Source organism: Molossus molossus, unplaced genomic scaffold, assembly GCF_014108415.1.
Source record: "Molossus molossus isolate mMolMol1 unplaced genomic scaffold, mMolMol1.p scaffold_m16_p_5, whole genome shotgun sequence".
NCBI lineage: Eukaryota > Metazoa > Chordata > Mammalia > Chiroptera > Molossidae > Molossus > Molossus molossus.
This window is the reverse complement of record NW_023425388.1, coordinates 47,999,202-48,020,976: the sequence shown is the minus strand read 5'-3', so window position 1 is coordinate 48,020,976 and position 21,775 is coordinate 47,999,202. Positions and strand designations below refer to the sequence as shown.

The following is a 21,775-nucleotide window of genomic DNA, read 5'->3' as shown; positions in this document are numbered from 1 at the left end:
ACCGCAGGCCGACACTCTAACCGCTGAGCCAAACCGGCCAGGGCCTCAGTAATTTTCTTAATGGCGTCTGGGAACTTGTCGGCTGCCTCTCCTGTTTTCCTGACAGTTTTTAAGCCAAACCTTTTCCTAAAATTATCGAACCATCCTTCGCTGGCATTAAATTCTCCAGCTTTGGAGTCTTCACTGTCTTTTTGCTTTTAAATTGTCTTATAATGGCTGCGCTTTTTATTGAATCATATTGAGTCTATAGGTATATCTTTCTTTTTCTTTTTCTTTAAATCTTTATTACAATATAATGTATTACATTATAATGTATTACAGATGTTCTTCATTGTTCCCCCGTTAACCCCCTCCTCCCCTCTTCCGCCCCCCTCCTGCCTTTTCTCACACTATTGTCTGTGTCCATTGGTTATGCATTTAAGTTCTTTGGTTTATTTCCTCCCACACCCCAACCCCCTTCCCTCTGAGGTTTGTCAGTCTAGCAATGAATTTGTACTTCTTAATCCCTTCACCTTTTTCACCCTTCCCCTCACCCCCCCTCCCATCTGGCAACCAACAAAATGTTCTCTGTATCTATGAGAATGTTTCTGTTCTACCTGTTCATTTTGTTTGTAGTTTCCATTGTCGATAGATATGTATTCATTGCCATTTTGTTTGTTCATATATTTTATCTTTTTCTTCAAAAAGACCCTTCATCATTTCATATAATAATGGTTTGGTGGTGATGAACTCCTTTAACTTTTTCTTGTCTGGGAAACTCTTTATATGGCCATCGATTCTAAATGACAGCTTTGCAGGATAGAGTAATCTTGATTGTAGGTTCTTGCTTTTCGTCACTCTGAGTATTTCTTGCCACTCCCTTCTGGCCTGCAAAGTTTCTTTTGAGAAATCAGCTGACAGTCTTATGGGGGCTCCCTTGTAGGTAACTAGCTGCCTTTCTCTTGCTGCTTTTAAGATTCTCTCTTTGTCTTGAACCTTTTGCATTTTGATGATGATGTGTCTTGGTGTGGGCCTCTTGGGGTTCATCTTGTTTGGGACTCTCTGTGCTTCCTGGACTTGTACGTCTGTTTCCTTCACCAAGTTAGGAAAGTTTTCTGCCATTATTGTTTCAAACAGATTTTCAATTTCTTGTTCTCCCTTTTCTCCTTCTGGCACCCCCAAGATGCGAATGTTGGCACACTTGAAGTTGTCCCAGAGGCTCCTTACACTATCCTCACTTTTTGGATTCTTTTTTCTTTTTGCTGTTCTGATTGGGTGTTTTTTGCTTCCTTATATTCCAAATAGATGGTTTGCTTCTTGGATTTACGTACTCTACTATTGAATCTGTGTAAATTATTCTTTATTTCAGTTAATGCCTCCTTCATTTCTGACTGTGCATCCATCATTTCTGACTGGTACTTTTTTATGCTCTTGAGGCCCTCACTAAGTTCATTGAGCATCCTTATAAGCAGTATTTTGAACTCAGCATCTGTTAGGTTGCTTATCTCCATTTCGCTTAGTTATTTTCTTGGGGTTTTGTTCTGTTCTTTCATTTGGGACCTGTTTTTTTGTCTCCTCATTTTGGCTGCCTCCCTGTGTTCGTTTCTGTGCGTTACTTAACAAGCGGTATAGGGCTATCTGAGACCAGATGCTGCTTGTTTGAAAGAATTTAGGAAAACCTGAAGCAGGATCCAAGACAGGCCAATCCTATGGTTAAGCAAGTGGCAACAGCTTGGGTGGGCCTGAAAGTTGGGTGGGGCGGGGCCTCAGGGAGTCAGCAGGGCGGTGCTACCAGTGTGAGCCAGGTTGCTGGAGTCCCAGATATGGCGACTGTCCGCCGCCCCAGGGAAGGGCTCACCAAAGGAACAAAGGCCTCTGACAGCACGTTTGTCCCAGAGAAAGCCTCCTCTCCAGCCCTTGCTCCAGTGCCAAACAGCTCAGTTCTGCCCCTCGAGCTGCCTCCCCTCCAAGCTTAGAGGGAGAGAGTCCGATAAGTCCGAGCGCGGGCCCTTTAAGAGGAGCTGCCTGGGGCTCCAGCCGCTTCAGCCTCCCTGAGCCTCTGTTCCCGCTGGTTTTTCCATCCAGAAGTGATGGGGATTTTCTTCCTGGCACTGGAACCCTCAGCGGGGCACCTGGTGTGGGACAGGGACCCCCTCAGTCCTCAGGAAGGACCTTCCCAGCCGAGGTATCCTCCTGATTTTTGTCCGCCACATGTGGGTGTGGGACCAGCCCTCGCGCCTCTGCCCCGAGCCTCCGCCCCTCCTACCAGTCTCAATGCGGCTGCTGCTTTAATTCCGTAGTTGTAGGACTTCCATTCAGGTTGATTTCAGGCGGTTTTGAATGATGTTTGTTCTGTAGTTTAGTTGTAACTTTTATGTGGTTGTGGGAGGACGCGATACCACATTTACCTACGCTGCCATCTTGACCGGAAGTCCGGTATATCTTTCTTACAGCAGTGCTGCACCCATGTAACAGCTGCATTTTTACTATGAGATAAAAAGGTAATTTGCAAAAAGTGTAAGGTTTTTGTGCCTGCTGGCATAGCTCCAGTGATAGCGTCATAAATTTCCTTTTCTTGTTTTACAATTATCCTTACACTGGATTCATTTATCTTGAAATGGTGGGCAACCACAGCTTCAGACCTCACTGGACAGGACATATAAAGCAGTTCATCTTTTTTTCATAATGTCATGACTTTTCTCTGCTTCTTGGAAGCACTTCCAGCATTACTAGTGGCACTTTGTATGACTCCCATGGTGTTATTGAAGGTTGATGATATTGCACTAAACACGATGAAAAATATGTGACAACCATGAGAGAGCACTTTTTACAGCGATATGCAATTTACTGGACAGAGGAACTGCTCACGAGGAGATGATTAGCCTCACCTGGTGTTTTATTTTTTTATTAATTTTTTTTGTTGCATATGTTTCTCCTTTTTTCCCTATTGACACCCTCCTCCCCATCCCCCCTACCCCATCCCCAGTTTTGTTGTCCATGTCCATCAGTTATGAGTGCATGCATATAAGTTCTGTGGTTTATCTCTCTCCTCCCCCTACCCCTCTTCTGAAGGTTGTCAGTCTGTACCCTACTTCCACGTCTCTGGGTCTACCCTGTTCCTCAGACTGTTATATTCCACAAATAAGTGAGATCATGTGATATTTGTCTTTCTCTGCTTGGCTTGTTTCGCTTAGGATAATACTCTCCAGGTCCTTCCATGTTATCTCAAAGGATAAGAGCTCTTTCTTTCTTACAGCTGCATAGTACTCCATTGTGTATATGTACCACTGCTTTTTTATCCATTCGTCTACTGATGGACACTTGGACTATTTCCAGATCTTAGCTATTGTAAATAGTGCTGCTACAAACATGGGGGTACATATATTCTTCCTGATTGGTGTTTCAGGCTTTTTAGGCTATATTCCTAGAAGTGGGATCACTGGGTCAAATGGCAATTCAATTATTAATTTTTTGAGGTAACACCATATTGTTTTCCATGGTGGCTGCACCAGTCTGCATTCCAACCAGCAGTGTACTAGAGTCCCCTTTTCTCCACACCCTCACCAACACTTGTTTGATGATTTGTTGATGGCAGCCATTCTGACAGGTGTGAGGTGATACCTCATTGTTGTTTTAATTTGTATCTCTGATGATTAGTGATGTTGAGCATTTCTTCATATGTCTCCTGGCCATTTGTATGTCCTGTTTGGAGAGATGTCTATTTAGTTCCTCTGCCCATTTTTTTAATTAGGTTCTTTGTCTTCCTTTTGTTGAGTTGTATGAGTGCTCTATATATTTTGAAAATTAATATCTTATCTGATGTATCATTGGCAATGATGTTCTCTCATACAGTGGGTTCCCTTTCCATTTTGATGGTTGTTTCTTTTTCTGTGCAGCAGCTTTTTAGTTTGATGTAGTCCCATGTGTTCATTTTTTCCTTTGTTTCTGTTGCCTTAGGTAATGTATTGGTGAAAAGTCTGCTGCGTATGATGTTCGAAATTTTGTTACCTACATTTACTTCTAGGATTTTTATAGATTCACAAGTCTCATTTAAGTCTTTTGTCCATTTTGAGTTTATTCTTGTGTATGTTGTAAGTTGATGGTGTCTAGTTTCATTTTTTTGCATGTAGCTGTCCAATTTTCCCAGTACCATTTACTAAAGAGGCTGTCTTTACTCCATTGTATGCTCTTGCCACCCTTGTCAAATATTAATTGAGCATAATGTTTTGGGTCAATTTTCGTTTTCTCTGTTCTCACCTGGTGTTTAAAATGGATAAGTGCAACACACGAGCTCGCTGCAATAGCAACAGGCGGTGACTATGGAATAAGAGTACAGTTATAACTTAATACCGCATCTTTTTTTAAATAGCTGTTTGTTTGTTTGTTTGTTTGTTTTTAGAGAGAAAGGAAGGGAGAAAGAGAAACATCTACTGGCTGCCTCCTGCATGCCCCCTACTGGGGACTGAGCCCACAAGCTGGGCATGTGCCCTGACCAGGTATCAAACCGGGACCTCTCAGTCCATGGGATGACGCTCAATCCACTGAGCCACACCAGCAGGGCAATACTGCATCTTTAGATGTGTTTACGTTTCTCTTGATTGTGAATGGTATCATGTATGGTCTATAATAAGTGTGTGTGTGTTTTGATAAATTTTAAATTTTTTAATAATACATTTGTGTATATTTTATGGTAGTAAATGATAAAATAGACTGTCTACATCTATTTTATGCTTTCATGACATACCTAACTTTTTCTCAAATATTTTAATATTTCTAGGCTAGGAAAGTTTTTTTGTAAATCATTGGAAATCTCCACAAATTTTTCCAGTATATTTATTGAAAACAATCCTGTATAAGTAGACTCATGCAATTCAAGCCAGTGTTGTTAAGGGTCAGCTGTGTACGGAACTAATTACAGGCTAAACAAAAGCACTCAGACACAAAATATTATGTTCTACTTTATTTTGTTTATATGACATTCTAGGAAAAAACTGTAATGACAGAAAACAGACCAGTGCTTGCCCGAGGCCTGGGGCCAGGAGAAGGGACTGACTGCAAATGGGAACAAGGGGACATTTTAGATAATGGAAATGTTCTGTGTTTTCATTGTGGTGTATTCACCTGCTGAAGTTCAGTGTACCTGTACTTAAAATGGATGAATTTTTATACCTTAATAAAGCTGGGGAAAGTTTGGTAGTGCCTTATAAAATGCCAGAACATAAGATATTACTAACATAAGGCTTAGTTGCTAAGCAGTCTTTCAATGGGTCACCAGCAAAAGGACTTTTAAAGAAAATTTCCAAGAGGCCACAATTAGGAAAAAAAGATGATCGTTTTCTCCACAGCTTTCGAGTGAAATGGGATGTCACAGGGTGTGGTTCCCGGGGACCCAGGTGCACTGAAGCAGTAACACATGGTCAGTTGTGTTCCCACTGCTGCCACGGCTGGGACTGGTTCATATCCTGCACCGACCATTTGGTCAAAACCCCAAATGCTTTTCTGTTGAGACATTTCATGTGGCTCCCTACTTTTTACTGAGGATCATTTGCTACTACATGTGAGATATTTTCTTTATGAAATACAAAGTACCATTGAATGAATGCAGTGCTAAAATCAAAATCATGGAAGATTTTAATTTGCTACTGATTATATACTATTGAAATGTGACCGTTGTATTTTATCTTTTAGGAACTGTGGAGTTTATCATGGACTCAAATCACAATTTCTACTTTATGGAGATGAATACAAGGCTGCAAGTGGAGCACCCTGTCACTGAGATGATCACAGGAACTGACTTGGTGGAGTGGCAGTTTAAGGTGAGAATGTTTTTTCTATTAAATATCAGTCTTGAGACTACGTTACCTTCTGGCCTCCTACAAGGTGTCATTTTGGATAAGGGTTCAATTCTTACTGATTGTGATGAAGACAGGAAAATGGGAGGTTAAAGGTGATACTGCATTTGAGGCTATGACATTATTGTCACTTTATGGACACAGGTTTCTGGTCTGTTAATTACCATCATTTCCCCTTAGGCATGTGGCAGCCAGCAGGTGAGCTGCTGCCACTGAGGATGGCTTGTGACCGCATTGTCTCAAAACCAAAGTCTTTGCTCTACCTAAGGCCACGGCACTCTGGGCCAGGCCATCATTAGATTTTATTTTTATTTCATTTATTTATTTTATTGATTTTAGAGAGAGAGGAAGGGGGAGAGAGAGAGATAGAAACATCGATGAGAAAGAACATCGATCGGCCGCCTCCTGCATGCCCTCCACTGGGGATTTGGCCTACAACCTGGGCATATGCCCCGACCAGGAATCAAACCAATGACTTCTAGGTGCATGGGTCGACAATCAACCACTGAGCCACACTGGTAGGGCCCATCATTAGATTTTAGAGGCAGGACAGGTGCCAGCCAAGAAGAAATGAGCTAAGACAGAGTTGGGGAGGAAGAGCCAAGGGAATGGTCTAGACCAATCGAGTGATCCATGCGCAAGTGAGATAAGTATGTACATTCACAGTACATGATTAGAAGATTTTGTAAAGCAATTTTGCGTTGCTATAAGATACCTACTGGTTTTACAAAAGTTTAAGTCTACAGCTGTTCCTTTATTATAGATAGTGTGAGAAGCATTAGCCTAAACCAGTTCCACAAGCATATTACTTAAAATAGTATTACTAATAGCTTAGTGTGTTTTTCTCTTTATTGAAAACAATAGATTGTATCTCAGCCTTCTTGTTTTAAATATAAAAAAATATTTTAAGTCATATGAATATTCTTGATCTCTGTGGGATTCTTGGTTCTTTGTATACCCTGAATCAATTTTTTTTTCATGTTGTGATGCTAGTCTTCATTATTTCGAAAATCTTCTCTTTTCAGAACTTCTGTGGACAATAATATGATATTTCTTTTGCTATTTTCTTGGGATGATTGGTCATTTTAATTGAGCCAAAATATTCTTCTGGGAATAGCCTTGGGAGCTAGTGAAAACCAGGCACATCAGGCTAATGTTAGTGGGTCAGGAAAGCTGTAGTGGATCTAGAAACTTCTGGAGAGAGTGCTTATGTTTATGGAATTCAAGGAAAGGAAGTGTGTTTGTTTCTTTTATCTGAAGCAGTAGCCCCAGAGAGTTCAGAATCTTGAAATCATGGAGGATAAAAGGTTTCTTAGGAATATGGTTGCATAGTCTATGGTTTGAAACATTATGCTGTAGCCTAGCCGGTGTGGCTCAGTGATTGAGCATCAATCCGTGTACCCATCAACCATTGCCGATTCGATTCCCAGTGGGGGGCATGCAGGAGGTGGCTGATCGATGTTCTCTTTCATCGGTCTCTATCTCCCCCTCTCCCTTTCTCTCTCTCTAAATCAATAAAGAAAAATAAATAAATAAATAAGAAACACCATGCCATAAAGACATTCAATTCAGTTCATTTTCCTTTTATTCTTAACTGCTCTGGTTCCTGATTTTTCTATTTACATATTTAAAGAGATGAAACCTTTGCTTCTCTTTTATGCTTACCTGTTTAGTTCATTGTGATGATAAGTTACTTAGAGTTTTTCCCTGTATCCTTTGCTTTCTCAGGTTGTCATTTTCTCATCTTGGAGGAAAACTTAAGGGGAGAATGTGACAGCAAGTCCCCCCGTAGCCTTTTCCCAATTATGCTAGTTGGAGAGTGAGATTTGTTGTATTTGCATAATGGCCAAAATAGTAATAATTATAGTTGTAATGAACAGTAATGATCATCCTGTTTATAATCTGGTACCATGCAATAACAAACATAATGAAAACCACCGTGTTCCCCTTTTTGTTTTGCTTTATCACTCACTTGCTGATTAAAATTACTAGCCTGGCTAGTGTGGCTCAGTGGTTGAGCATGGACCCATGCACTAAGAAGTCGCAGGTTCAATTCCTGGTTGGGGCATATGCCTGGGTTACTTGCTCGGTCCCCACTAGGGGGCATATGGGAGACAGCCAATCGGTATTTCTCTCTCCCTCTAAAAATCAATAAAAACATATTTAAAAAATAAAAATAAGTAAAATTACAAAGATGTCTGATGTCACACTGTGACTATAATCCTAAACACCAGCTAATAATTTTTTTAAAAGATTGATTTGGTAACTGAGTGCTAATATTTTAGATGAAAACTGAGACTATAATGCCAGAAAGAAATCTTAGTTTCGAATATATTGAAAAAAAAAACCACACTGATTTTTATATTTATAGTTTAGTCAGAAGTTTGCCTGCTTTCTCTATTTTAAAACTCTAGAAGCCCATTGTAATTAATACTTTATTTTCAACCTGCATCTGTTTTTATTTTTATTTTTTTCCATCATGGAAATGTATTGGTATTCCCTGGTGATTTATCTCAGGGTTTTTTGTTTGTTTGTTTATCTTTATTGTTGAAAGTATTACAAATGTTTCCCCTTTTTTCTCCAATTGACCCCTGCCTCTTCACTCCCACCCTCCTGCTTTCCCCACACGTTGTCTGTGTCCATTGGTTGTGCATCTATGCATAGAAGTTCTTCGGTTGATCTCTTCCCACCCTCTTCTCCCCCTTCCTTCTGAGGTTTGTCTCTGGATCTTTTTGATCATCAGCTTATTTTGTATATTATATTCCATAAATAAGTGAGATCATGTGGTTCTTGTCTTTCTCCAACTGGGTTATTTCGCTTAGCATAATACTCTCCAGGTCCCTCCATGTCGTCTCAAAGGGTAAGAGATCTTTCTTCCTTACAGGTGCATAGCATTCCATTTGTAAATGTACCACAGCTTTGTTTTCCACTCTCTACTGAGGGGCACTTGGCCTGTTCCCAGATCTTAGTTATTGTAAATAGTGCTGCTATGAACATAGGGGTGCATATATTCTTTCTGTTTGGTGTTTCAAGCTACATCTGGTTTTAAATCTCTTTTTGCTTTTGCCTCATATTCGAGGAGGTAAATAAGCTAACAATTTTTATTTGGCTTCATTGTAAAGTCCAAATATACATTTTACATAATAAAGGCAAGACCACCAACTTGCTAGTCTCATAACTGCTTTAAGGTGGGTTTTTATAAGAAGTACATACTCTTCTATTACCAGATTGCAGCAGGAGAGAAGATTCCTCTGAGCCAGGAAGAGATAACTCTACAGGGCCATGCGTTTGAAGCTAGAATATATGCAGAAGATCCTTACAATGAGTTCATGCCAGGGGCTGGACAACTAGTGCATCTCTCCACGCCCCCAGCAGACCCCTCCACCAGGATTGAAACTGGAGTACGGCAAGGTAAACTAAAATATAACAGAAAGTCTTTTTGAATTTTTAGTGCATTATTATTTTTGGATGGAGTCTTTTCCCTGTGTCTTATGGAAATGTCTAGTATGTTTTAAAATAAAGGATTTAACTGATTTCTCAGTAATCTTTTTTTTCCCTTCTGGAATAGTTTTTTTAAAGAATGACTAGTAATTTTATCAGGAAACTCTCTTGTTTTTTCTAATACTCATCTGAGGATTTTTTAATTGATTTTAGGGAGAGAGAAAGGGGACAAGAGGGAGAGAGAGAAAGAGAAATCAATCAGTTGCCTCTCATACACGCCCTGACCGGGATTGAACCCACAACCTAGGCATGTGCCCTGACAGGGAATCGAACCTACAACCTTTCTGGTGCACAGGATGATGCTCCAACCCAGTGAACTACCCAGCCAGGGCTCAATAAGCTCTTTGAAATGCAGCAAGTACTTCGTCATACCTAAGCAATAAATATTTTGTGTGTATTGTTTTATATTTTTTATTTTGCCTGGTTCAAAAAGGATTTAAGGTGACTGATATTCACTATGCTAAGGCATTCTGCCTTCAAGTCAAGCTGGGGAATTACTATATAAACTTAGTACAAGTGAAACAATAATAAAGAAATTTAAAAGTAGCCCTGGCCAGTTTGGCTTAGCAGTTAGAGCATCAGCCCATGGCCCAGAGAGGCCTGGGTTCAGTTCCTGCTAAGGGCACGTGCCTTGGTTGCAGTTTGTCCCTGGCCCCTGCAGCCAGTCGATGTGTCTCTCTCACACTAATGTTTCTCTCTCTCCCGCCCTATCTGAAGATAAATGCAAAAATATCCTCGGTGAGGATAAAAATAAAATAAAAAAACAGTCACTAGGTGACGTGATAGAACTTTAAAAAAAAAAAGGAAATTTAAAAGTAAAAAAAAAAATAACAACATAAGAGCTATCACGATTTAGCATTGATTAATAACAATGGTCATAACCAACAAGTATTTAGCACTCATGTGCAGGTGCTGTTCTAGGTGATTTTTCTCTATAAGCTCCTTTAACCATGAGAACTACCCTATAGGTAGGTATTATTATTATTACCCTCATTTTCTAGATGAGGGAACCAGGGCACAGAGAAGTTAAGTGACTTCCCAAAGGCACCCTTGCAGCTGAGATTCAGACCCAGGCAGTTGGACTCGAGGCCGTGCTCTGAGCCACCACTTTCTGTTGCCACCTTAACTTTATTTGCAGAAAAGTTATAGCAATTCTCAGGACTAATGTTAAACATGTTTGTTGTTGTTATAGTTAATCCTCACTGGAGGATATTTTTACCATTGATTTTTAGAGAAAGTGGAAGGGAGGGAAGGAGGAACGGAGAGAGAGAGAAAAAATATCGATGTGAGAGATACACATCTATTGGTTGCCTCCTGCATGCACCTCAATCAGGGCCAGGGATCAAACCTGCAACCCAGGTATGTGCCCTTAACTGGGAATCAAACCCGAGACCCTTCAGTGCGCGGCTGATGCCCTAACCACTGCTCAGACACTGGCCAGGTCTAAGACACTTTTGAAAGAGGAAGTCTAGAGTGGATTTGAGTAGGCAGATTTAAAAAAGTAAAGAGAACTTAAAGGTATGGTTGAAGAACTGTAAGAAAATATGTAGCTAGGAAAATGGTTTCTAATGGTAAGTAGTTAGAGATGTGGCTGGAGACATAGGCTGAGAGTAAATCATATGGGGTCTTGAAAGCCAAACGCCTCTTGCTAATAAATTGGCAATATTTTCATTGCTCTTGGCCACAGTAAAATTTGGTAGTTAGTAAATTTTTTAACTTAACAGCAGAACATCTTGGAAAGAAAAGAGGGCCCTTGAAATAGAAAAGAAAAAAACCTGTGGGGCAAACAAAGCTTGCAGTGTAATTTAATAAAAATGCTCACAGGGTAACAGATACAATTCTGAGAAGGACTCCCACGATCACATCTTGACACTGGGAAGGATAATTAGTCCAAAAAGCTTCTCCTAACACTCGTCTTCTGTGTTCCCTGAGCCCCCTGTGCATTGCCCTTATGTGATCTTATGGTAATTCCTTATCTGTTTTCCCATCAGATTGTAAGATTCTTAAGGAAGGGACTGTCTTCTATGTTGTATTTGCAGCACCTTGCTCAAGCCTAGGTCTAGAAGGTGTTCAGTATGTGTTGGTGGGCAAGTGGGTGGGAGGATGGATAAGGGACTGTAACCCAACCCCTTGCTTTTATATATGAAGACCCTGGGTTTCAGAGGGGTCAAGTTACCTGCCAAAATCGTATCAAGACTCTAGAACAGTAATACCACATCCTTTAGCCTTGACCTAGTTTCTAACCAGTGATTCAGATTCTTGTTCTCTATCTATTGTGACAATGATAGCAGCTATTTGTTTATCAGGTCAGCCAGGTATGGCAGTTGGCACTTTGTTGGCAATCCTCCCAACAACTATAGGACAGAGGAATTATCATATTTATCTGATGAGGAATACATGGAGGGAAGGGAATGCTAAGGGCAGAAGTGATATGAGAGGTAGAGGGAGTTTGCACTGACTTCCAAGATGAAGGTAGGATGGGGAAACCAGCCTGTGTGTCACTGAATCACTGTTTGGGGGCCTGGTGCTCTTGGATGGCCACACCCTCCTTCGACATTTGATACGTTTTTAAACCCCTGTGAGCTTCCATTCCTCCTGAATTAAATGGCGATGACAATATCTGTCATGCAGTGGTCTGTGAGTATTGAGTGTGAAAGACATAAAGCCCCAGCAGAATGTCTTGCTATCTTATCTTGGTTTTGACTTTGAGTGGTGGTTGTGGTTGTTCAATTTCAGGAGATGAAGTATCAGTGCATTATGACCCCATGATTGCGAAGCTGGTGGTGTGGGCTGCAGATCGCCAGGCGGCCTTGACAAAACTGCGGTACAGCCTTCGTCAGTACCATGTGAGTGCCTGGCCATGTCAGTGACCCTGGTGCTCTCGGTATCTCTACAGCCAAGCATGTCTGTCACGGTTGGTCAGCCTTTGTCCTTGTCAATTTGTTTCTACCAACTACCCATATGTCACGATCAAAATCATTTTACTTGGGAGAATTTCCCATGGATTTGAGGACTTCTTGATTTCAGCTTTCAGAGAAGAAAGATTGCAGGACTGAAACAATGTCAGTGTTATACTTCAATGAAATCCCATGTGAAATTCCTCTTCATCCTGTAGATAAGGCCAACTATGCAAGTGTGGCCTACAGTCTGGTATTACATTCTCCAAAGGAAAATAATTATGTTCAGTTTTATCCATGTGATAGTTTGTTGCTTTTTTGTAGCACATTAGTTTTCTTGGTACAGTAAGTCCCATACCAGCTGATTTAGCTTCATAGAAGGATTTATTATTAACCCATGATATTCTAATCGTTCCATGTCGTTAAAAATCTCTGATCTTTGTGGCTCCAACCACACTGGCCTCCTTGCCATTCCTTAGGCACACACTGCATGGAGCCATGTGTTCCTGTTTTCTCTTCCAGAATGTTCTTCCCTGACATGATCACAGGAATCCCTCCCACAGCCCTCAGCCACCGCTCACCTCCTCAGCGTCCTTCTAAGGCTGCCCCATTTACAAGAGGACCCTTTGCTATTCTCTGTCCCCTTAGCCAGCCTTATTTTTCTTCATATCACCTGACATTATATTAGAATTTTGTTTAAATATATTGTTAATGATATTTCCCTAGAATGTAAGCTCTGTGAGGGCAAGGACTTTGTGTGTTTTGTTCTTCATTGTGTCCCCAGTATCTTGATCAGGATCTGGCTCCTAAAAGGTGCTCAGTATATGGCGAATGAATGAATGAATGAATGAACAAATAAACTCAAGGCTCAGATAGCTGGTTTTACCTTTGATTCCATTTATTAGGTTAAGTTTTATATCTTTTTTAATTTTTATATCAGTGCGTAAAATTTGAATTTTAATGTTGGAAGGAAGCTCTTTTGAGGTCCTTGAATCCTGACCTCTCCCCAGTGTGGTAATCCTGCCCTCTGTTGGGGGAGTGTTCTGAGTAGCAGGTCTTCAATATCTTGCCAATAAATCTCATTTAAGTTTCTTAACATGTATCACTTTCTTAACCTGAGTCAATCAAATGTCTTCTTCCTACTACCTACACTAGCACCATTTCCTGTGGCTGCTGTATCATAGTCAATGTAGTTTTAGGTGTTTAGTCCAGAAATATAGTGATGGTGAAGTGGGGTTTTGTTTTGTTTTCCTGAGAGTTGTCCACAGTAGAAAATACTTAGCAAAAGGAGCAGAAGCCATACAGATGCTTTTCTGAATATGTTGTTTTCCCCACTCACCGGGGACATGGGCTTTGTTCTCTTTCTAGATTGTTGGACTGAACACCAACATTGACTTCCTCCTCAGCCTGTCTAGCCACCCGGAGTTTGAAGCCGGGAATGTGCACACTGACTTCATCCCTCAGCACCAGGAGGAACTGTTGCCCAGTCGGAAGGCTGCAGCCAAAGAGTTTTTATGCCAGGCAACTCTGGGTCTCATCCTCAAGGAGAAAGCTATGTCTGATGTTTTCAAAATCCAGTCACAAGGTATGGAATGATTTCTGTTTCCTCTGCTTGTCAAGATTTTATGAATGATTATTGAACGTGCTTTTCTCCTTTTATGCCACTCTTGCCTCCCTTTCCTTCTCCTGGTGGTTGACACCATCCTCTGCGAACGAGGTTTTTAGGATAAAGTAGAGCTCTTCACATATTCTGGATACACCCCATATAAACACTTTTTAAACCTTTACATATAACTTAACTAACCACCTAACAACGTAGAGATGGATTGCTTTTCAACCAAAACACTAGTTCTTGCCAAAGCCCATGCCAGTCCCTTCCAACTTCTTTTCTTTTTTCTTTCTTTCTTTATTGATTTTAGAGAAGGAGGAAGGGAGAGGGAGAGAGAGCTAGAAACATCGATGAGAGAGAACATCAACTGGCTGCCTCCTGCACGCTCCCCACTGGGGACCTGGCCCATAACCTGGGCATGTGCCCTGAGCGGAAATTGAACCAGCAACCTCTTGGTGCATGGGTTGACACTCAGCCACTGCGTCACACTGGCCGGGCCCTTCCAACTTCTTTTACCTACCACTCCTTGTGGCCTTTGTACCTGCAGTAACTTCCCGGATACTGGAGACTCAGATTCTGCTGGGTTACCCATGACTTATTGTTGAGTTATTTCCTCCTCTCTTTTTTCATTCTGTGATCAAGTTTCTGACTAACTAGAGACCCAGGTATTTCATCGTGTCATGGAATCAGAGCATGGGAAAGACTGTGACAGAGCTTCATCCTGACTGCCACATGCAGGTGTCCCTGCTGCAGCATCCCCACTAAGTTGTGGCCCAACTTCCTAACACCCCCGGGAGCTGGAAATTCATGATGAAAAGTCATTAGCTCCTTTAAACAGTTCTTCCCTCTAAATTGAGCAAAACCTGCGCTCTCCCAAACTTGCTCCATAATATTTACTTAAACTAACTCTGACCTTTGGAGCAAATAGAAAGAAAAAAAAAAAGAATTCATTTATCTCTTCATTATTGTTAGGATTATTATATTACTATAGGATCCTATTATTAGGGTCATTAATGTCTAGATTCATTCAAGAAAGTTATATTGAAAGCTTAAAATATATAATTACATCTTCAGGAGATTTGTGCTCTGTCCTCATTTTGTCCTGTTACATTAAATGAAATGCATCTAAATGTGCCCCATACGGTATTCTTAAGCCTGTGCTTAGCATTTTTAGAATGGAGTGTCCTCTTACTCTCACCTTTTTTTTACATTTATAACCAGCACAGATATGAACTTCAGAATAAATTGCTTCAATTTTGCTATGCTGTAGCTTCTGGATATTGTCCAGCAGAGGATGTACACTCAGACACCTCTAGGTGGACTAGTAGCACAGACGAAGGAAGGGGGCCAGCTGGAAGGAAAATAATGAGTGGTAGAGATTTTGGTGAGCTGGAATGCATGAGCCCCATCAAAAGGGATGACAAAGGGATGACCACTGTGCAGCTTATGCCAGCAGAGGACGAGAGTTTAGACTGCAGATGTTCTCATTTTTAAAGAGAAGCTGGGATTTCTCATATGAAATGTCCTGAGATGTAAATTGAAATATCTAATTTAAATTTAAAACAATGAGAAGAACAAAGAAAACACATTTAAGCTGCCAGTATAGGAACTGTGCTTTCTATTTTCTTTGGTAAGGTATAGATTTAGTAGGCTTAATATTCATAAATTTGTTGTTGAATTTTTTTCTAGATCAATATTCTCCTTTTGCATCCAGCAATGGAAGAAGATTGAATATTTCTTACACCAGAAACATTACTCTTAGGGATGGTGAAAACAGTAAGTCATGTTTTATTAGAAGAGAAATGTGCTTTATAGAAGTATATAACATTTACCTGAAAAAATGGATTGAGACTGGCTACAATCACTTGATTATATATATATATATATATTTAAAGATTCCTGGTCTAAACATTGGAAGGAAGTATGTCAAAATGATAGAATTGGCCCTGGCCAGTTTTGCTCAGCAGTTAGAGCATTGGCCTGCGGTCCAGAGAACCCGGGTTTGGTTCCTGCTAAGGGCATATACCTTGGTTGCAGTTTGTCCCCTGCCCTGGTTGGGTCGTGTGGGTGGCAGCCACTCGATGTGTTTCTTTCACGTCGATGTTTCTCTCTCTCTCTCTCTTTCTCTCTCTCCCTCCCTCTCTGTCTGAACAATAACACAACAAAAAATGATAGAATTGATTGTCTCCAGGTGGTAGAGTTAATGATTTTTATTTTTCTTTATTACACTTTTTCTACATTTTCTAAAACTATGTCATAAAACATACATAGAAAAATGACTGAAATGAAATTTGCCAAAATTTAAGTGAGATTATCATTTGAGTGGTTGGATTTGAGGCAAGCTTTTTTCCAGCGCTTCTTTCTACTTTCTTCACTTTGTAATTTTTCTTCAGTGAGAATGTATTTCATTTATTTATTTATTTATTTATTTATTTATTTATTTATTTATTTATTTATTTTACCCTCCTCTCCTCTCCAAAGAATGTATTACTTTTTTTTTCTTCATTGATTTGAGAGAGAAAGGAAGGAAGAGGGAGAGAGAGATAGAAACGTAGATGAGCCCTGGCTGGTTTTGCTCAGCAGTTAGAGCGTAGGCCTGCGGACCAGAGAGTCCTGAGTTCGGTTCCCACTAAGGGCATGTACCTTGGTTGCAATTTGTCCCTGGCCCCGGTTGGGATCATGTGGGTGGCAGCCAGCCGATGTTTCTCTCTCACATCAATGTTTCTCTCTCTCTCTTCTTCCCTCTCTCCCTCCTGCTCTATCTGAAGATAAATGCAAAAATGTCCTTGGGTGAGGATAGAAAAGAAAGAAAGAAACATCAATGAGAGGGAACATTGATTGGCCACCTACTGTATGCCCCCCAACGGGGATTTGGCCCACAACCTTGGCATATGCCCTGACCAGGAATTGAACTGGCAACCTTTTGGTGCATGGGTCGACACTGAACCACTGAACCACACTGGTTGGGCAAGCATGTATTACTTTTAATAAGAAAAATTAGATCTAAAACTACTCCGAGGAGGGAAGATTACCCACTGCTCAAGCAGTGTTTCAAGTGAAAGTGGGTTAGTAAAGAGCTGTAATTTATTAAGGGCCTTATCACATGTAAACTTATCTTCACAATTCAGTAAGGGGGAGTCACTGTTAACGCATGTATGGCTGATGAAACAGAGGCACAGAATGTGCAATAACTTACTCAAAGCTAGTAAGTGGCAGAGCCACAATTGATACCTAATCTTTCTGACCCTGATTCCTATGCTATTTCCACCACTTTTTCAGTGGCACATTGATTTTTTATTGCAAACTAATTTGAGTAGGCTCAGGGTGGGGGCCAATATATTGCAACTGAAGTTAGAAGAGGCTGACCCCTAATCCAGAGGAGTTTATAGAATTTGGTCTGGAACAGTGTACCAGAGGGACCAGAAGCATGTGATAGCTGCTGGCTTGCATCCCTTCTGCTGCAGTACAGTTTGCCTGGGAAGTCAGAGGGGTGCAGTCAGGGTTGGGGGGGCTGGGTAACCTTGAAGGTGAGGTATCCTTGAACTGAGACAGCTCTGTTATAAAAACATGCCTATCAGGTAAAACAGAACCTTGATTCTGTGTAGACATCCACTCACTTCTTAACAAATTCTTTGTTCACACAAGTTGACTGGGTTACAGCTCTTTAGATATCTTTTCATCCTGAACCTAGATGGTCATTACTTTAAGTGCGTTGAGTACTTGGAAAGAAACTTTGCAAACACCCCTTGTAGAGTAACATTCTGTAAATGGTTAAGTTATCCATCTGATACTGATATATGTATTCATTTCATCCTAAAATACAGCCTCCAAAATGTGGAAGTAGCTTCCTCTAGGCTGAATATGCTAAATACAAGTAGCAGTAGCAGTAAAATTTAAATAGCCTCTTCAGCCTAGATTAAACAGAAAAATAACCTGTATGATTATAATTCAGATGACCCAACTGTTTTGTTTGGCATGGATCTTCACTAAGGCACCGAGCAGTGTTATGAATTATATGGGATTTATTAGATTTTTTTTTTTTCATTAAAAAAAATAAATATATATTTGAAGAGCCAACATGATTGCTGTTCACTACTTTCTTTTGGCAATGTTCTTCAACTATAATCCAGGTCTGAATGTAACAGCTTTCAGAAATGTTATGCTGATCAGCAGTGACTATGGTTGAGAGTACACCAAACAAGAAGTCTAAAGGGCCCAGAAGCATTTCTGAATCTAAAGTAGAACCAACTCTTAGTGATCTCAGTGAGAATGACCACCTATTTTAAATAATCAAGGCTTGAAAGATGTTCTCACTTTGTTACTAGTGGCTATGTTTCGCAGAACTCTGCCCTGCCCTCAATAATAATAATAATAGCTAAGATTTATTGTTTGGTATATGTCAGATATTGTGATATGTGCTTTCCATGAATTATTTCCTTTGCATTTTCAGAACAGGCCAATGAAATTGGTGTTATTATTTAGTGTCAACTTTTAGAACCTTTATAAAAGGCTTAGAGAGAATCATAATTTCCTTTAAATCACACCAAAAGTAATGGGAAGAGCCAGAATTTGACCCCACACTTCAGAGTAATGTGCTTACCTAACACTGCATCATGCTAAACTTTTAAGTTTCTCTTAGGGAGTCAAGAGATACCTGGGGGAGGGAGGAACAAGTTGAGTTACCCTATTCTATAAAAAAAGAATTTAGACTTTTTCTGGCAATGTCTTTACTATGATTCTATTGGTACTCGTGTCATTTAAATACTTTTCATATTTTATAAATTGAAAGAAAACTGATCTGGGGTAATTGGATGCATTTTCTTTTAAAAGGGGTTAAAGATAATGACAAGATACAGGGTGGAGAAGTTTCATTCATTCATACATTCAGCACAAAGTTTTTGAAAAAATAGGTATTCTGAATAATATGAAGAAGAGAAAAAAAGTTGTCTTTGTCCCCTATATTTTTCTCTGGAGAATTTACCACTGGGCAAAGAAGAGTATGTCTTGGGGAGATGGATGGTGTGGTGGTAGATATGCAGGCCCTAGAGTAAGTGTGGGTTTGAATTCTGGCTCCCTTGTTGTCTGACCTTTGGGCAAGTCACATACTCTGTAAGCATCACGTGTCCTCAGGCTTCCTGGGGATGGCAGTGGTAATTACTTCCCTGTGTTGTAGGTATTAAGATATTAAGTGAAACAACATATGTAAACACTTAGCTCATTGTATGGCATGTAGCAAGCAGTCAACAAACATTAGCTGTCGTCATCCTTATCATCATCATGATTATTATTATTAAACTATCCCCTTGCTACTATTGAAAGAACAAAATAGATATGTATGTCAGATGTTAACTAAAATAAAGGTGGTTGTAAAACAATATGTATAACAATGTCCTATTTTTATAAAAGAAAAATACAAACTTGAATGTGTATTTTTTTTTTTATCCTCACCCGAGGACATTTTTCGATATTTTGTTCAGAGAGAGAGAGAGAGAGAGAAACATCGATGTGAAAGGGACACATCGAGTGGTCACCACCCACTCGACCTAACCAGGGCCGGGGACAAACTGCAATCGAGGTACATGCCCTTAGGGGGAACCGAACCCGGGTCTCTCCAGACCGCAGGCCAACATTCTAACCGCTGAGCCAAACCGGCCAGGGCTGAATGTGTGTTTTGAAAGGTCTGAAAGGAGTCACACGTTCAGTGTTTAATATGACCTACATCTGGGCTATAGGGAGGACTTTCAGGCCTTGTGAACATTTTTATTTTTATAATTTTTAAAAATAACTGATAAAGAGAAAAATCACTCTGTCATAACACTGGATGAGAAGAGAATCATAATGGTGTTTATATGCAGAAATGTAAATGTACAGAGGAGAGAAGATTCATTCCACCTAGACAGGCGCTTCCCCAGCGAGCATGATGTGAAGGAGTGGGGTGTTCAGCTGGAGGGGCAAGGGCAAAGAGGCACAGAGAGGGGAAGGGTGGAGACGCAAGCAGAATGTTAACTGGCCCTTTCTCCCATTTGGTTGGACATAGGGCTGTGTAGAAGAACAGTGGGAAATAAGACTGAGACTTTGGTGTTCTCAGTATGAAGCCAAGTATTCTGAATGTGGTGTGGACATGCTAGGAAGCATCAGCTGGAAGGGTTGAGACAGGAAGCAGGAAGTCCTGGGCGGACCTCCTCAGAGTCAGCCAGGCCTGCGGCTCACTGTCTGAATCAGGGTAGGGTGGAAGAAATGGGTAGGGCAGGTCTTCTAAGGGAAGAATTTGGTGGCTTTGTAGTGTCTGTTGGAGGAAGAAAGCAAAGGAGAAGGAGAAGGCAAGAATGACAGGTTTTAAACCTGGATGACGAGGGGAATAACATTGCCAGTCATGGAGCTCACAGGTCAGGAGGGAAAGCAGGTGAAGGCGGGAGATCATCTGTCGGACCTACTATGTTTAGTTTAAAACGGGGATGGAACACCCAGCGGGAATGACAGTTATAGAGGAGGAAGGTCAGGGCTGGAAACAGATGTGAGCTGGCATCATCGAAATGACAGTTGGATGTATATGGGTCCTGCATGAAATGACCTTGGTCTGCATTCTCTACTCCACAAAAGTTTTGAGTTCCATCTCCCAGGATAGTCTTCAACCAGTTCTATAGTCACATAATACTATGAGTATATTGTATATTATATTTGTATAGCCTGTTACCATTTATAAAGAACTTTCACATTGTTACAGCTCATCCATTTAATGGGTTGAATGAATCAGAAAAATCAAGACTCAGAAATTTTTTAAAAATTTATCTTTATTGTTGAAAGTATTACAGATGTCCCCCCACTTAAGACTCAGAGATTTTAAATAACTTAGTCAAGATCACAGAAGTGATCATGCCACACAGATGACAGATTTGGGTCTTAAACCAGAACTTCTTTTCCCCCATTAATTGCAATTTTTACTATAATACTGCAGCCTTTCTTGTAGAGAGAAAAATATCTAAAATAGCCTATAACCTTAAAAAGCTAAAACTCCATTTATAAAAAAGAAAACTTTGAAATTCACCTTTATTGAAACCTGCCTGATAAGTTTTTTGTTTTTGTTTTTTTTGCTTTTTATCTTTATTGCCAGAGAGTGAACAGACGTTGATATCCTTAACAGCTAGTTATCTTGACATTGAAAGTCAGATTTTTGGAATCTCAGTTATTGAATAAATGAAGGCCTTCTAATTTTGTTTAATTTTTTCCCTTGAAGATGTAGCCGTAGCTGTGACATATAACCATGATGGGTCATATAGCATGCAGGTAAGCCTTACTTGTTTTGTTCTACAGTTCACAGCTAAATCTGCTCTCTCTCCTACTGAGAATGAATGGTCCCTTTACACTCTCCGATTTCTCTTAAGCCATTGACTGTTATATCCATAGTTAAGAGAATGTCATGTGCTTTTGTTTCAGACCAGTTTGAGGAAAGTATCCTCTATATATTTTCTGATCGTTTATTCATTTTGGCTGTGATTCAGACTTGGCAAAAAAATAATGCCTTTGACCCTGGCCAGTTTGGCTCAGCGGTTAAAGCGTCGACCTGCGGTCCGGAGAGACCCGGGTTCGGTTCCCGCTAAGGGCACGTACTTCAGTTGCAGTTTGTCCCCGGCCCTGGTTGGTCGTGCGGGTGGCAGCCACTCGATGTGTCCCTTCACATCGATGTTTCTTTCTCTCTCTCCCTTCCTCTCCCTCCCTCCCACTCTAACTGTACAAAAAATGGAAAAATATCCTCGGGTGAGGATAAAAAATAAATAAATAAATAATGCCTTTGAATCAGATACCTTTGAATTAGAAACCTATCAATTCCCTGACGTGTATGGATCTATTTGTATCTAAAGTAGTTCTCAAACATTTTGGTCTTGGGACCCCTATACATTCTTAAAAATCACAGAGACTCTCTAAAGAGCTTTGTTTGT

The 21,775-nt window shown here is 40.4% G+C and overlaps 1 protein-coding gene across 1 annotated transcript in view; it reads left to right on the top strand.

Annotated features, from left to right (window-relative positions):
* MCCC1 (methylcrotonoyl-CoA carboxylase 1) overlaps positions 1-21,775 on the top strand; it is a 67,437-nt gene that overhangs the window by 33,723 nt on the left and 11,939 nt on the right. Inside the window, exons 10-15 of the mRNA XM_036243384.1 lie at positions 5,668-5,795; positions 9,059-9,242; positions 12,069-12,178; positions 13,598-13,814; positions 15,528-15,614; positions 21,073-21,122. Coding sequence (XP_036099277.1) covers positions 5,668-5,795; positions 9,059-9,242; positions 12,069-12,178; positions 13,598-13,814; positions 15,528-15,614; positions 21,073-21,122 — 776 coding nt within the window. The remainder of the gene's footprint in view (positions 1-5,667; positions 5,796-9,058; positions 9,243-12,068; positions 12,179-13,597; positions 13,815-15,527; positions 15,615-21,072; positions 21,123-21,775) is intronic.